At 32.9% G+C, this 18,684-nt stretch overlaps 1 protein-coding gene across 1 annotated transcript in view; it reads left to right on the top strand.

Moving 5' to 3' along the window:
- Positions 1 to 18,684, top strand: part of DIP-delta (Dpr-interacting protein delta) — a 57,929-nt gene that overhangs the window by 19,963 nt on the left and 19,282 nt on the right. The window contains exons 6-10 of the mRNA XM_075307258.1: positions 1,739 to 1,829; positions 2,004 to 2,087; positions 11,937 to 12,046; positions 16,172 to 16,234; positions 16,883 to 17,143. Coding sequence (XP_075163373.1) covers positions 1,739 to 1,829; positions 2,004 to 2,087; positions 11,937 to 12,046; positions 16,172 to 16,234; positions 16,883 to 17,143 — 609 coding nt within the window. The remainder of the gene's footprint in view (positions 1 to 1,738; positions 1,830 to 2,003; positions 2,088 to 11,936; positions 12,047 to 16,171; positions 16,235 to 16,882; positions 17,144 to 18,684) is intronic.

Raw genomic sequence — 18,684 nt, 5'->3', positions numbered from 1 at the left:
GCGTAAGTCACGAAAATGATTTCTTCGTGAGTGTGCATGAGTAACGAATTTCGGATATACGCTTATGACGGATATAAAACGATTACGAGTTGAATTCATTTTCAATTTTATTGACAGCTGGGATATTAAGACTTTAATAATGCTCTCGATTTTAATCATGCTCAGGTTTACAGACTCGTTCCTAAGGTAAATTAATCATAAAATTATTCGTGAGTCACGACATTGCGTGAGTACAAATTTTCTTTTCGTGAAACAATATCGTGCATGAGTAAGATTTTTCCGTCGTGAGTGTGCGTGAGTAAAATATTACTCCCGTGCACACCTCTACTCTCTACATACTTCAGCTGTCCATGTAGTGAATAGTGCGGCTGAGTGAAACAAGTGAATGAGGGGTATGATCAGCAAAGTATCGCGGATGTCCAATGGGTCTGCCATGTTTCCTGTGATGTCATCATTGTACAGTTGTACGGATATGATATATGATAGAGATTGAACAGTGACAGAGATCTCACGCCTCGTTGGGGAACTCCATGTTTCACTCTATGAGTCCATGACTTGTAATACCCACCATAAATTTGTCATTCCATTTGTAAAAGATCGAAATGTTGGTTTCAGATTCCATAAAATATAAATATTCAGGGTCGTAGTGAAGTTCTGAATCGATCGAACAAAGTCCGTATGTCTATTCTATGTCTATGGAAAGCACACTAACTTGCGAAGGAAACACGCTATCGACTTGAAACTTGACAAAAGTACTTGTTACTGATGTAAGTTGGGTGGTATTGAACTACTGCCATATTGGACTACTGTTAGGTATGGTCCTCATATAAACCGATCCAAAGATTTATCTTGTGGATTCTCTTAGATGAACAAATTGAAAATATTATTTGTTTCCTGGCGGGTTCACTTGGTTTTTTGTGTGTATGGTGGTGGCTATACAAATGTAGGTCAAACATTTTCTTCCACTGTGTATCATATCTTTCCAAGAACCAAAAGCAAGCTTCTCAATTACAAAAAGTCTCCATGAAAGAAACTCTCCAATTGCCAAAGGCATGCATTAGAACAAGAGTCACGTACAAAGTGTCATTTGAGAAATTACACTTCACTCTCATCAAGGTGCTGGACATTCAGTCACTCCACTCGGATTCACGTCCAGCCAAAGTTAAACAAATCACCTAGGAGGGGGGGCAGCAACAAAACGAAAACATTACATTGATGTTTACTCTCGTTTTGGAAAGTATTAAAGTCTTTGTGTTGATCCGGCCCCAAGAGATGCAACATGTCGAGTTAATTTTTTTAAATTTATGAAGAAAAAAATCTAATTCACAATTCACTACACGTTGTCGTCTTCGTCATGATGTTCTTCTTGATGTTGTCATCCTACGTTTTTTTTTTTAAGTTCAGTTCTGTTTTTGAGTCCTTTTGTTTGAGTTTAGAGAAGGATTTTTTTTTTCTTTTTAGGTTCTCAGACAAAGCCGTTTTAAGCTTAGCACGTAAATGTTGGGGGTTTGTGGTTTCGCATTTTTTCTTCATAAAACCTTCAAGGTATCCGATGGGATTTTTTTTTCTATTTTCCAAACGAACCAACCAACTGCATTGGATGTAGAGAAGAAAATACGGACTGTATGGAAAGATGTTAATAATGGTTTTCTTGTTCTTGTTGTTGTGGTGGGTTTATTACTTTTTCCCAATTCTCCTTACTCCTTCCCCGTTTTTTATATACACCCTAAAAAAATAGTTTCGCCGATGATATGGGTTCCCAATCAACTTGTTGGAGCACCAGCTGGCACTGATGTCACCATTGACTGTCATACGGAAGCTCATCCCAAGTAAGTTGACATTCATATTGAGTCTATATTTAAAAGCGTTCTGTTGCTTTTTTTCTATTTTCCAGCAAAGGAAAACTTTTTAATTATTTAAATAAAATTTATGTGTTTTTATTTAATTTCTTCTCCACCTCTCTCTCTCTCTTTCACATTGAAAAACACTGAAAATCCATCTAGAGCCATAATCTATTGGGTTTACAATTCAGTTATGGTATTGCCTAGCAAGAAGTACAAAACCGACTATACGGAAAATTCCTATAGGTAAGTTAGTTGACAATAATAATGATGATGATGAATAACTTTTGACACTGAAAACCAAACTATATTTTACATATTCATGCATTTTGTTGTGCCTTTATGGCACACATTGTTCTATGAAGGATACGTTATTGTTGTTATTCATGTGTGACACTCAGGCATTATTATTTAAAGATAAATATAAAGTTAGACTAAAGTCAACTACATCAAGCACACACTAATATTCTCCAATGTATTTTAAACTAATAAACAAAAGTCATTTTATCAAAAGTTAACTAAACTTGTCCCAAGAGTACTGACATTCTATAAGAGATGCTTCTCTACGTTACATATACAGCATTGGGCCGCTGAATAATGGCTGAAATATGGAATAAATTATTGCGAAAAAATAAGGAAAGTCTAAAGTCAGACACACAGACAAAAATTGACTCAGAATTTGGTTCTGATCTTATATTGGTGATCCAGTGAGTAGTTTGCTTGTTCATTTGAGAGCCTACAAAACATTCTCGTTAATCTGTCCATATTATCGACTGTTCCTTAATTAAAATAGGTTAGGGTAGGTACAGTTCCAACCCGATATTTCAGACTCACTATAGACTAATCAGTCCATTGTAATACCACAGTGGTGAACTTTCTTATCACTGAGTGCTGTCCAGTTTTATGTTTAGCTGAATGACAAGGAACCTTCATTTTAAGCCGAGTCCGTATGGCGTTCCACATTGCGGTGAAACCACCTAGAGAAGCTTTGAACCACTCAGAAATGTTACCAGCATTACTGAGGGGGGATAATCCATCACTGAAAAACTTTGGTCGACTCTGACGGGTATCCTTTCGACCCTGTGGGCAACTTTTGGCTACTTTTTGTATTTTGAGACTGTAGCAGTATCGAAAGCTACAAGTGTTTTCTTCAAGTTGAATAAAAAATAGTTCATTTGGTTGTCATTTAGCAATTTTTTTTATACCCACCACCATAGAATGGTGATGGGGGTATAATAAGTTTGTCATTCCGTTTGTAACACATCGAAATATCGATTTCCGACTATATAAAGTATATATATTCTTGATCAGGGAGAAATTCTAACACGATATAACGATGTCCGTCTGTCTGTCTGTCTGTCTGCTGTAATCACGCTACAGTCTTCAATAATGAAGCAATCGTACTGACTCGTACAAATTCGTCTTTTGTCTGCAGGCAGGTCAAGTTCGAAGATGGGCTATATCGGTCCAGGTTTTGATATAGTCCCCATATAAACCGACCTCCCGATTTTGGGTCTTGGGCTTATAGAAATCGTCGTTTTTATCCAATTTGCCTGAAATTTGAAGTCTAAAGGTATTTTGTGACCATAAAGAGGTGTGCCAAAAATGGTTAGTATCGGTCCATGTTTTGGTATAGCCCCCATATAGACCGATCTCCCGATTTTACTTCTTTGGCTTATAGAAACCGCAGTTTTTATTCAATTTACCTGAAATTGGAAATCTAGAGGTATTTTCGGGTCATAAAGAGGTGTGCCGAAAACGGTGAGTATCGGTCCATATTTTAGTATAGCCCCCATAAGAACGATCTCCCGATTTATCTCCTTGGGTTTCTAGAAACCGTAGTTTTTATCTGATTTGCCTGAATTTGTAAATATTCTTATATTTTAGGCTCACAAAAACGTGTATCGGATTAAGTTTTTATCGGTCCATTTGATAATGCCTCCATATAGACCGACTTCACTTCTTGACGGTGTAGAAGGCGCACTGATCATGAAAATTGCTTGAAACTCAATGTAAAATTTTCAGATTTTACTTCCACAGATTTAAGATTTCAAATTAAGATGTTATTTTATAATTTTCTTGCACACTTACAAGAGATGTTAATGATTCCTCTAAAACTCAAACAAAAATGGTTCTTATAAATCCAGAATCTGATATAGTCCTCATAGGTAAAATCTTTAAATTTATCTTCGGGAAGTGTCCTCAAGTCCTCAAGCCCTCCTGAAATTTCAAAGGAAACCCTAATATTTGGTTCATGGTGGTGGGTATTTAAAATTCGGCCCGGCCGAACTTAGTGCTGTATATACTTGTTTTTAGTACGCATGTGACTTTTTTAAAAAATTACAACAAAAATGTTAAAAGTTTTTATTAAATCGGTCGTTGTACATAGCAAATAAAATATTTGTGGAAGTCAAATCTTAGAATTGCGATAAACCAACATGTGAGAAATTTTTAAAGTTGTAAAGTTGCCTGTGGGCAACTTTGGGCCATTGTGGTAGTAAAATTACATATTTTTGGACATAAGACCTAGAGAAAAAAGGTTTGAAAACCAATGATTTTGGTTTTGGTTCATCCGGATCGGATGAATTTTGCTCCTCTAAGAGGCTCCGTAGGTCAAATCTGGGGATCGGCTTATATGGGGACTACATATAATTATGGACCTATATGAACCAATTTTTGCATGGTTGTTAGAGACCATATACTAACACCACGTATCAAATTTCAACCGGATCGGATGAATTTTGCTCCTCTAAGAGGCTCCGGAGGTCAAATCTGGGGATCGGTTTATATGGGGGCTATATATAATTATGGACCTATATAGACCAATTTTTACTTGGTATTTAGAGACCATATACTGACACCACGTACCAAATTTCAACCAGATCGGATAAATTTTGCTCCTCTAAGAGGCTCCGTAGGTCAAATCTGGGGATGGGTTTATATGGGGACTACATATAATTATGGACCTATATGAACCAATTTTTGCATGGTTGTTAGAGACCATATACTGACACCACATACAAAATTTCAACCGGATCGGATGAATTTTGCTCCTCTACGAGGCTCCGTAGGTCAAATCTGGGGATCGGTTTATATGGGGCTATATATAATTATGGACCTATATGGACCAATTTTTACTTGGTATTTAGAGACCTTATACTGACACCACGTACCAAATTTCAACTGAATCGGATGAATTTTGCTCCTCTAAGATGCTCCGGAGGTCAAATCTGGGGATCGGTTTTTATGGGAGCTATACGTAAAAGTGGTCCGATACGGCCCATTATCAATACCATCCGACCTATATCAATAACAACTACTTGTGCCAAGTTTCAAGTCGATAGCTTGTTTCGTTCGTTCGAAGTTAGCGTGATTTCAACAGACGGACGGACGGACATGTTAAATCGACTCCGACTTTCACCACGACCCAGAATATATATACTTTATGGGATCTTAGAGCAATATTTCGATGTGTTACAAACGGTGGAGGGTATAACAAGCTTTAAAAAATACAATAAAACGTAATACGTCTATCATTACAAAACAAACTATTTTATAGTCATAATTGCCCAAAGTTGCCCACAGGCAACATTCTATACTGCCCAAACGAATGGGTGTGGCGACCCGAAATTTTGCATAGACGCTTCTTAAATGACTTCAACATGATTACCGATAAAAATTTGGGGTCGAAAAGGTAAACCATTTGGTTTCCGCTATCAACTATACATAAGCCGAACATTGACTTTTTGTCTTCTGGAAAAAAAAACGAAAATCTACTTTTCGCCTAATCGAAAAATTTCGAGTATACGAAATGGAGGCTATAAACTCCAACTTTTCAATGGACTTTTAAATTTTTTTGATTGTCAGTTCAATTTACCAATCGACTTTTGACGTTGGTCACAATCAACTTATCGTATTTTGTAGACGGATCAATATCGAAAAATCTAACTTTGACAAAATAGTTCAATTTTAATTGACGGCGAAATGTTATATATTTATTTTTTTTTGTGTTAAAAATTCCCAAAAAAGTCCACAGTGGAAAATTCAAAATCTGACTTGAATTTGTCATATGTTTTTAATTCAAATTGAATTATTTCGGTACAGTTCGATTAGTCGTTTTGGTCACTATAAAACTTCGATTAATCGATTGTACACTCAAATCAAAGTGAACCCTCCATTTTACTAAAGCCAATTTAACTTTATTTAAGTTCATGGAATTATTATGTTTCATTTACTCTAATAATATTTTGCGTACGAATTAAAAAAAGACACAAATGAAGCATAAAGATTTGCTAAATTCGTACTTCTCACAAAATAGTTCATTATATCTTTAAATTTGTAAATTTTACTAAAACTAAAGACATTTTTGCAATTTTGAACTCTAATTCTTTCCTTCAAACGACAAAAATGTTCTTTAAAAATTTAATTATGTCTAAAAATTAATTATGTCTAATAAACTTTCTTGAATTTGTCGAAAACTAACTAACTTATTTTTGTGATATCGGCGTGAAGTCAGCTTTTGTAATACTGTTTAGTTAAAATTTTCTAAAAATATTCAAATTTTCTAAAATTAACCTAAATTATTCTTGCTGGTGCGTTCACTGTTTTTTTTTAGTGTAACCAAGAAAAATCGGTTAACTAATTTAATTGATGAACAAAAAATACTAGAGTCGATTTCTAACAAACCCTAACAAAGGTAACATTTCAAAATATCTAATATATTTTTCGACTAGGTATCTTTCACAGCTTTACTACATTACAGATGGATTTAGTGGTTATACCAGGTACGGTTCGTGAAAATATACGAACCACTGTTATCATTCACCAGCCAATAGTTGAGAATTAAATTTTATTCAATGTGAGAATGTGAAAATTTTTAAAACACAACGAAACTAACAAACATCCTCTTTGGTTATATGAATTGAAAACTTTGCTTTCATATGTTAAAGTAGACTTAGACTATGCATCCTTGTATTTGAGTGTGTGTGTGTTTGTTTTTATGTGTATAGGACTTCAGGCCATTCAGGTCTGTCTACATTCAAACTAATCATATTCTTGGAAACTTTTGATATACTCCTAGTCGATTCCATAGACACACATGCAACAAATTCCATGTGCCTTTATTGTATGCTAAAAACATCCCTAAGATGTCTTAAGAGACTTTTAAAAGTTTTATTTCCTTCCTCGAATGAATATAAAAAGCCTCCGACGCAAGAAATGAAGAATGCATAAAATATTTCAAACGAGGGACATGAAAACTGACATAACTTACACTTTCCATCGTTTTTGAGAAATACTTGGAAAAATTAAAACGAAAAATATATGCAGAAGAAATATTTTACATTAATTTTTTTAAAAACAAAACTGATATTTCTTAGAAAACTACAAACAGTGAGCATCAAAAGAAAGTTTACAACACTGGAAGAAAGTCCGTAATTAAAATAATAATAAATTTAACTTATTTTTGTAGGAAATTTTCCACAGCCCAATGAAATTTTCCTTTTTAGTAAATAACGGTTGGCTGATAAGTCCCCGGTCTAGCAAAGAAAAACACATTTTGTTTTGTCGAAATTCGTTTTTATTATTCAATATAGTTCCCTTCAAGAGCGATACAACGATTATAACGACCTTCCAATTTTTTGATACCATTTTGGTATCGGTTTTGCCTCAAAATAGGCCTCAGATTCGGCGATCACCTCTTCATTGCAGCCAAATTTTTTCCCTGCGAGCATCCTTTTGAGATCTGAGAACACGAAAAAGTCGTTGGGGGCCAGATCTGGAGAATACGGTGGGTGGGGAAGCAATTTGAAGCCCAATTCATGAATTTTTGCCATCGCCGTTTTGCCGCGATTTCGACCTTCAAACGATCCAATAACGCCATATAATAGTCACTGTTGATGGTTTTTCCCTTCTCAAGATAATCGATACAAATTATTCCATGCGCATCCCAAAAAACAGAGGCCATTACTTTGCCAGCGGACTTTTGAGTCTTTCCACGCTTCGCTGTCCGCTCAGCCGACTGTCGATTGGACTCAGGAGTGCAGTGATGGAGCCATGTTTCATCCATTGTCACATATCGACGGAAAAACTCGGGTGTATTACGAATTAACAGCTGCAAACACCGCTCAGAATCATCAACACGTTGTTGTTTTTGGTCAAATGTGAGCTCGCGCGGCACCCATTTTGCACAGAGCTTCCGAATATCCAAATATTGATGAATGATATGACCAACACGTTCCTTTGATATCTTTAAGGCCTCTGCTATCTCGATCAACTTCATTTTACGGTCATACAAAAATATTTTGTGCATTTTTTTGATGTTTTCGTCGGTAACCACCTCTTTCGGGCGTCCACTGCGTTCACCGTCCTCCGTGCTCATTTCAGTGCTACTCAAATTAAAGAAAATTTAGCCGTCTACAACTCATTCTCAGAAAATTTTCAAATCGGGTAAATAGTTTGGATGTTGGCGGCTTCAAAAGGTTAAAAAGCGGAGTTTTTTAGTAAAAATGTGGCAGAAAAAATCATATAAAAATTCATATAAAATATTAAACACGATGCCAACAGCAATTTTGGTTTTTTTACGTATAGCTGAAATTTTTACAAAGAGGCCTTACTTAACAAAATCTTACAACAAATAGCGGACTTATATTTTTTTTTTTTGGCAAAAGACCGAAAAGACCAAATCAAATTTCAGCTATACGTAAAATTGCTGTTAGCATCGTGTTTTATATTTTATATGAATTTTTATATGGTTTTTTTTCTGCCACATTTTTACTAAAAAAACGCCGTTTTTTAACCGTTTTAAGCCGCCAACATCCAAACTACTTACCCGATTTGAGAATGAGCTGTGAATGAGCTGTAGACGGCTCAATTTTCTTTAATTGGAGTAGCACTAGGATCAAATAGGTCAAAGAAGACGAAAGATATGCTCAAAATTGTAAGTGTACCTCCAAAAATTAAAAAAAAAATTTCAAAGATTTGTATCTCGAAAACCAATCGACAGAAAATTTTTTAAAACTCATTTTCGTGTTTAGTAGGTCAAAATCAATGAGAAAAATTATGCTAGAACCAATTCACAAAACGACTGTTGGCACATAAGTTCAGTATGAACTAAAATAAAACAAAATTTCATATGATTCCTGCACTCACAGAAAAAATCATGAACGGCGTGATCATTTCAAAACGATCTGTTCATGTAAGTGAATCAACAGACATGTGGTGTCAAACAATCTGAAAACCATTAAATGACACCATCCGTTGCCAAAACAACAACAACCAGCGTTCATGATCTGAAAACGTAATGGTTACGAATTTATAAACAAAATAAAAAAAGATTTCTTCTACCGTGACTCGAACCTGTGTTGTCTGCACCACACGCAATAACAGTCGCCTTAGCCCATTGTACCACCGACGGAGATGCCATAACAACGTCTAACGATTATTTTAAGACGTTTCATGCCCAAAGAAAAACAAATGCCGTTCATGAAATCGTGAACGCCCGTGGACGAAATCGTGGACATTCCGTTTTGATTTTTTGTGAACGTTTCTGTTTCATTTTGTATACGTCCTTTCACGATTGTGGAACGTATTTTTTCTATTAGTGCAAAAATAGTAGGAACTACTGTGTGGTTAAAATGGTTACGATTTGCCGCCAATGATTTTTATTTCATTTTTCGATCATCCTTTCTTTCTATGAGAGAGTGTAATTTCGTGAAGTGCAGTTAAAATAAACAAAAATTCTTGGTTTAATGAAAATCTCTAAAGGTGGAGAACAATTTAGTTCAATTTTCGCACTAGGTAGTTCATGCAAACAATTTACTATTTTTCTGTGAATAAAAAGTTTTGCAGTAGAGACTTACTTATATAGTAAACCAAATAATGTTTAACAAAGTCGTAGATATAAAGGCTGTAATAAAAGTTAGTGTGAAACAAATTCGTAAGTACACTTTATTATGAAGTTCACTGTATACCCAGAAAAAAGGGGCTCTAATGCCAACTGAACTTTATTCTAGTTCATGAAGATTAGTTGATTTCAGTTAAATTTTGCACAATATGAGTAAATGTTCCTTATTTGAATAATTTTTTGCTATCTTTAACCCTCCGTCATACACATGTTTCGATAGTCACATTCGTAACACATGAGGCCTGGCCAGACCCACTGTGTATTTTAATGTATTTATATGGAATATATGCTATTTTGTTGATATTATTACATTATTACTGTAGTATTTTCCGTCCTGTTTTTTTCACACATCGATAGGTAATAACATTTTAGGAGGGTACCTGAAGTTTCTCTAGCTATATTATGAATGTATTTTAATTACAATTAGAATCGAAAAAGGTCTGGCCAGACTCATGTGTCCGTCCGAGGGTTAATGACGTAAACAAAAAATAAGAAAAAAAGTTGTATATAAATACAGTGCACAATTTTACTAAAAATAAAATAGTTCTTATTTTCCAAAAATGGCAGAAGTTTGCTTAAATTGAGTTCATAAGTCTCTCAAATGAGTAAATTTTACTAAAATTGAACCTGTCTCGAACTTCGTACAGCGCTAAAGACATTTTAACAATTTTTAAATCCAATTTTTTCTTCCAACATATGCAATTTTCTTAAACAACAGAAAAATTAATTATTTTTATAAAATTTTCTTCAATTTGACCAAAAGTATTAACTTATTTGTAACATGTTGCAATTAGAAAACTATTTTAGTTTAAAATTCTTTCTAAAATAAACCTACATTTTCTTCCACGGCGGGGTCACTTTTTTTTTGGGTGTACATTTTAAAATTTATTTTATTTGAATAGAGTAGCTAAAAACTAACACATTCATCACGGAATTTTCATTCAAATATTAATCACATATTTTACAAACCCTAAAGCAATGTAATATTTTTCTCATAACTAAAATATTTTACTCACACTGAAAAAAATATTGTCGTGAGGCCAAAGATTTCATGTCCTTAAAACACGAATGCAAATTTTGCTTCGCATAAAAGACGCATTTCTCTAATATAAAGTTTTTTTCCTTGTCTAAAAGTCGATAAACTTTTTAATGAAGTCGTATTGTCCTTATAATTAGGTGACTTGATGGGTATCATAACATGAAAGACATTTTTTTTGGGGTAAGGTCAACTTGACTTTCAGAAAAATTCATTAAAATAATGAAATTGTCTTTAAATTTGTTGTCATTTTGCATCTTGACTACAAAGCAAAAATTCGTTCAAATTTAGGACGTGCTTTTCAACACTTTATTTTAAAGACGTTTTTTGTACATAATTTCATAATTGCATAATTTCTACTTGAAACATAGCATAATTTCTACTGGAAGACGAGTCTTAATTTGGAAAATAAAGTTGTTGTTAACTCGTTTTTTAAGGACTTTGATAGCATATGAAAAAAAAAGCTGAAAAACGAAAAATTAAAATTTGCTAGAACACAATACCTAAATTTAAAAGAGAATTGTGTCTTAAAGTATCCATACTTGTATTCTCCGCTTCTTTGGCTCGGAATCAAAACCAAAATTTTTAAAGTAAAGACAAAATCTTTGGAACCGGGCATGCTTTCTTTCAGTGCAATGTTTTTTTTTCGGTGTGAATGAATTTTCCATATCAGTTTGGCACTCATTGCCACAACACATCTCATATACTTGTCTCTAGCAATTCACTTCACAGACTATATTTTAAAGTTTTAAATGAATATTAATTTCATTTAATTTAATTGGATGCCAAAGTAAAAACATTCAACTATGAAATTACTGTAAAAGTTGGTGTGAATTCCTACTCTGCTCGAACATCATCAAGGCAACCACATGACAACCGCTCTCCCTCCCTATATTTCTCTCACCACTCTCAAACACATACACACACCGACACGTTTACTTTGACAATTAGAGGTTTGCCTTAAAGTGTTGCAAATTAATTACATAATTTGTTACAAACCCACTTATGTGTATGTGTAAGTATTCTCAAGAGAGGGTGTTTGTGTCTCTATGTGTGTATGTGTGAAGATGGCAAATTAAAATAAATTCCTGAAATTTTGTTTTATTTTTCGAACACTTCAATGTTAATTATATTTTTTACCTTTTATTTTTTGTAGAGCACACATGAAGCTGACAATTCGAAATCTACAGTATGGAGATTTTGGAAATTATCGCTGTATCTCAAAGAACTCCTTAGGGGAAACTGAAGGATCAATACGTGTCTATGGTATGTGTAATAATTTATTGATTAAATTAATTTGGAAAATTACAAAAGCACCTACACTAAGGAATTTTTTGAAGTATTTTGTGTAGCATCAATACGATGAAAAAGAGTCACAATCGCCAAAATGGTTTTGATGAATTTTTTAAGAACCAAACGCTAAACGAAATTTTAGACAAACATAAGCTTTACATGAAGTTTGTTTGGAAGAAAAATATAGGTTTTTTTTAATAAACATTGAGCCTTATACAAGATGTGAAAATAATTTAATAAAGAGAAACTCAAAATTGTTTTTTTAATTTGTGGCTACACTCAAAAAAAAGTTTACTTGGATCTAAAGATTTTGACCTTCCCTTAAGGATTGTTGTATTGATTCTGATCCAAATATGCGGCTTCTTTAAAATAAGGACATTTATAGGGGCCTAAATAGCTTTAAATCTAGGATCAATGAAATTAAAATTAGTATACAGACCACAGTTGTCTTAGTTCAAAGACATACAACTTTAACAGAGGAATGCAAGTTTCCAAAATGTATGCCCTACATTTAGTACAACTGTTTCCTTTTTTGAAGCAAAAATTAGAAACATTCTTTTAAGTAAAATTTCATTATTTTAAACATATTTATCTTTAACATTGTGTAAATAGAGTGTCCTAAAATTTAAGTTGCGTAATATTTAATGCCATGCAAATATTTTTTTCAGTGTAGTTGCATTAGACCTCATTTTTTCACATTATCTTCTTAGCACTGTTTCTGTAATACAAGCAATGTAGAAGATATTTATCAAATTTTAACTCTCGAACAGACTTAGAATCGCACCGGGGACTACATACATTGTAAACAAAGACACTATCAACTGGGCCATGTAGTTTTTGTTGTCACCAACACAAAGTAATCGCTATAGCCATCAACACAAAAGCACCAGCATACAGTCAAGCAGTTCTATTTATAGACTAAATTGTTAGGCACACACAAATCGATGTAAATAATCTTGATTTGAAGAAAACAAACCACTTTGATTTTGGGATAAAAAGATGTTTTTATTACAAAAATAAAAACTTTCTAATAAAACATATTTTTGGTGATAAAGATTTGAATTTTTCACAGAAATTCAAAAAACTGAAACAAATTTTCCACAATATAATTTTCTTATTGCATGTAAGTCTGAAAAACGAAATAAAAATGGGCCATACAAATATGTTCAACGTAAAATAAAATAGAAGAAAATTGTAAGATAGAACAAGTATATACAGCAGTAAGTTCGGCCGGGCCAAATACCCACCACCATGAACCAAATATTAGGGTTTCCTTTGAAATTTCAGGAGGGCATGAGGACGTGACGACACTTCCCGAAGATAAATTTAAAGATTTCACCTATGAGGACTATATCAGATTCTGGATTTATAAGAACCATTTTTGTTTGAGTTTTAGAGGAATCATTAACATCTCTTGTAAGCACAGAAAAAAATATAACCAAAATATTTCCAATTAAAAAGTTAATTGAAGTTGAAATTTTTTTCAATTAATAAATTAATTGATACAATTAACTTTTTAATCATGATAGAAACATTAAGTTAATTAAGCCAATGATTGAAAATTTTAAAATTTTTAATTAAAAAACTAATTGATACAATTAACTTTTTAATCAAATTCGGAAGACTAATTCAGTTAAAAAAAAGTGCTGATTTTTTTTAATTTGTAATTAAAAATGTATTTCAAACAACCATTTGTTAATCCAAATAACAACTCTAAGCCAATTCAGAAAGTAATTAAAAATAGTTACCTTTTTTAATTAATAAATTAACTGAGTTTTGCAGTCAACATCAATTAAAATTTTGATTGAATCAATTAAAAAATTAATTTAAATTTGCTGAAAAAAATCAATTAATTTTTTAATCAAGAATTTTTTCTATGCCCAATTAAAACTGTGATTGATACTATCATTTTCGTGATTGAAGACATTTCAATTAAAAATTTAATTGGATCAATTAATTTGGTGATTGAATCAGAAAAATTTTTTTTTGTGTGAGTGTGCAAGAAAATTATAAAATAACGTCTTGATTTGAAATCTTAAATCTGTAGAAGTAAAATCCTGAAATTTTACATTGAGTTTCAAGCAATTTTCATGATCAGTGCGCCTTCTACATCCTCAAGAAATGAAGTCGGTCTATATGGAGGCATTACCAAATGGACCGATAAAAACTTAATCCCATGCACGTTTTTGTGAGCCTAAAATACCAGAATATTTTCAATTTCAGGCAAATCAGATAAAATCTACGGTTTCTAGAAACCCAAGGAGTTAAATCGGGAGATCGTTCTTATGGGGGCTATACTAAAATATGGACCGATACTCACCGTTTTCGGCACACCTCTTTATGGTCTTAAATTACCTCTAGATTTCCAATTTCAGACAAATTGGATAAAAGCTACGGTTTCTATAAGCACAAGAAGTAAAATCGGGAAATCGGTCTATATGGGGGCTATACCAAAATATGGACAGATACTCACCATTTTCGGCACACCTCTTTATGGTCTTAAATTACCTCTAGATTTCCAATTTCAGATAAATTGGATAAAAACTACGGTTTCTATAAGCCCAAGAAGTAAAATCGGAAGATCGGTCTATATGGGCGCCATACCAAAACATGGACCGATACTCACCATTTTTGGGACACGTATTTGTGGTCCTACAATACCTTTAGATTTCCAATTTCAGTTAAATTGAATAAAAACTGCGGTTTCTATAAGCCCAAGAAGTAAAATCGGGAGATCGGTCTATATGGGGGCTATACCAAAACATGGGCTGATACTCACCATTTGTGGCACACCTCTTTATGGTCATAAAATACCTCTAGATTTCAAATTTCTGGCAAATTGGATAAAAACTACGATTTCCCCAAGACCCCAAATCGGGAGGTCGGTTTATATGGGGACTATATCAAAACCTGGACCGATATAGCCCATCTTCGAACTTGACCTGCCTGCAGACAAAAGACGAGTTTGTGCAAAATTTCAGCACGATTGCTTCATTATTGAAGACTGTAGCGTGATTACAACAGACAGACAGACGGACATCGTTATATCGTCTTAGAATTTCTGCCTGATCAAGAATATATATACTTTATATAGTCGGAAATCGATATTTCGATGTGTTACAAACGGAATGACAAATTTATTATAACCCCGTCACCATTCTATGGTGGTGGGTATAAAAATAAAAGAAAATTCTAAAATAACAAAAATGAGCAACTGTATGCGAATGGTGTTTTCTGTACTTTCAATTAATATTTTTAATTTCATAAGAATTAGTTAAAAACCTACCAGGTTATTGTATTTTAACAACGCTTTATGGAAATCTCAAAAAAGTGGAATACAATTTAGGTACATTTTCACCAAAGACGTAGGCTTCAAGAAAATGGTGGTGGGATCGGTGGTCACGTGCTCATTTTAGGAGTTTAGGAATTATTCACTTGGAAAATGTTGTTTATTATGCTGTAAAACTCCTTTGAGATGTACTCAAAAGCATATTGCTTTTGGTGACTTGTAAGTATATAATAAGCTGTCAGCAAGCAAATATTGGATAACTATCGTAGTTTTGGCACCGCTACTATATAGTGATTTTGTAGTTATCCCCGAAAATGAATTTTCATTTCATATCGATATCAATACCACAAAATATGTATTAACTTAAGGATGTAGAACTCTTTAAAATGTTGCGGCATCATTAAATAATAAATGAATGCCATCATTACCACAATACAAGCAAATGCATTGACAATCGTGTTCTATTTAATCAACAGCAAAAGCGTCACGGCCAATCGACCATGTTCACGGCATAAACCACAAATTAATGAAAATTAATTAATTGTTCACACAATTATTTGAAATGCAAACAGGGTAATCAATTTCGATGATTTAATAGAAACCAAAGTTCATGTTCAAAAAGCAATCCATAAATCCATAGAGATTTTAAAGAGAAGGGGAAGTCCCCAAAATGGGATGTAGATACAAATGAATTTTTAATATTTAAAATTAATATGGCAATACCTTAGCAAATTTATGAATGTTATCTTTAAAAAATTAATTTTGAATTGTTTAATTGTAATTGATATTGTATTATTATCTATTAACAGAGATACCTTTACCATCAACGCCCTCAAAACAAGTGACGCATTCCACCATTGACACAAGAGAAAGTAAGTAAATGTATTTAATTAAATTTTCAACAAAATGAATTCGTTGATATTCATACATAATAACCAGTATATGTAGTTTATTTAACTTTTTCGATGAATATAAAATCCTAAATTCCAAAAAAAAGTTTACTTGGATCCAAAGATTTTGACCTTCCTTTAAGGATTTTGGTATTGACTGCGAGCCAAAGATGTGGGTTCTTTAAAATAAGGACATTTTTGTGCGACCTATCTGGCTTTAAATCTGGGATCTATAAAATTAAAATTAGGATACAGATCTCATTTATCGAATTTTCATTCTCTTTTCGCGGTATATCAATAAAGCTATTAAAACAAATGCCAGTTTAAAAATCCAAATTATAACGGATACTTCGAAGTAAAAAATATTTTCTTAATTCCAAAAAAAATTTAATCCAAGGATGCTACACACTCAAAATAAGTCTTATCCTACATTTGAAACGTTTTTATTGAGGTTGCGTAATCTTTAATATCACGTAAATATTTTTTTTTCAGTGTACCAATGCTAAAGAGTCAAATTTGGTGTAGATTTTATTTGCTTATTTTAAATGATTTTGTTTTATTGACAAACCTTTATATATAATTTATACTTCAATTATTTGAATTATTATTCTTTGTCTCTTTATTCTTTAGACAATATAATTCCTGTTCGAAATGATTCATTGAAGTCAATGCACACAGATGGCAATTCATTGAAAAATGATTTGCTCGGCACAAGTGTGTCCTCATCTCCAGCATCACAAGGTGCAACAGCGTTGGTGCCGTCAATGGCTGGCAATAACCTACAAAGTTTCGGCTCTGCCAGCAGTTCGATAGAACGTAAAGGTTCACTGGCGATAGGAAAGAGTATGTTCTATACTGAACATCCACAAATTTATTTAGAGGACGGATCAGGTAATTTTCGAAAAAATAATAAAGAAAATATTTATTTAATTTTAGTTTATTATTTTTATAAGAATTTGTAATATAAATTTTAATAATTGATTTTAATTTTTTCCAATTTAAAATTGCAGCTTTTACAGCAAGACCTAGGAATATTTTAATATATGGCAGCAGTGCATTAGTTTTTATATTTTTGAGATGGTCAGCGTAAAACTATATTAAGTCTATCTATAAGATACCTCCAATAATAATAGAAGATTATTAGTTAAATTCATATCATTTTGATGGAATGATGGATTAGCTCGTAATGATCATCCTCAAAAGTAGGCGACAATATGTGAAGTTTTAATTTGTATTAATTAGTATAATTTAATTTAACACATGAAAGTGACAATAATAATCCACATATCATTAACACCAACACTGCATATCTCCAACAAGAGCTTGAACCATACAATGCTTACACTGCAAACCTATCTTGTCAATCTTCTATTATAGAGAATCCATTTCTCTCACTGTAATGAAAAAACCTATAGAGTGTTCGACATAGGTTAATTTGCAGCAAATGTTTTAAGAATTTTCTAATTGATCAAGAAATCTATTTTGTCCAGAAATTCAAAATGCTTTCGTATTGACTGAAAACCATTGTTGCAATGTCATTATTTTGTAGTTTTAAATGACATTACATTGGTAGCAAAATCAAATTTTGGTAAGGCTGTCCTGTGTTTGTTTCGGTAATATTGTCATATAACTCTCGTTCAGTAAATGGTCATATTCAAATTCGCCTTATGGCGAGGAGGAATACATGGACATGTACTCCTAACAGACATTTGTGTCCATCGAGTCATTCGGGTACGCTTGAATTTCAGTACAAACTAGCAGAAATGTTCGAATATTGGTCAGATGAAACTAAAATTAATCATTTTCCAAACCAAATAAAGCAAACAAGGTAGAAGCTTGATGCTTTGGATTTCTTTCACTTCCCAGCAAAAAAATCAATGCAAATGTTTTTTTTCTGGATCCAGAAGTAGTGCAAATTTGGCTCCAAAGCAATGAATTTCACATGGGCTTGTCATAGATCATAATCATCAATTTTAATCTGCTGCATTGCTTTCGCTTTAGTTTTTCAGATGTGATTCAAATTCAGCATATCGGATTTTGTTTAAAATAATAAGAAAAAACATTAAAAAATATTGTTTCTTCGACTTTTATCTCCACATAGAGACGTTTTGAATAATACTAGCAAATATTTTGTCGAAAATTCCACGCCTGCCAAGAAATGAATCGGCACATTTTTCACATATATTTTGGAAATTGCCATTATATTACTTATCCTTACTTTACACGCTAAAATGTAAGTCCATCTCTAAAAGAGCATTTTTGGAGGTACATTGCAAGTAATGACTTAGAAAGAACTTCCAGTTTTCTTTTGCTGGGTAGGTGATCATGAACCATTGGTAAAAATCGATGGTATTGAATATAATGGAAGAATGCCTCTGAATTCTAGAGAAAAATTTACCCGATTTTGAATGGACTGGGAGCCAAAGGATACA

This window comes from Haematobia irritans, chromosome 4, assembly GCF_050003625.1.
Source record: "Haematobia irritans isolate KBUSLIRL chromosome 4, ASM5000362v1, whole genome shotgun sequence".
In the NCBI taxonomy this organism is placed as follows: Eukaryota; Metazoa; Arthropoda; class Insecta; order Diptera; family Muscidae; genus Haematobia; species Haematobia irritans.
This window is presented reverse-complemented; position numbering and strand designations above follow the sequence as displayed.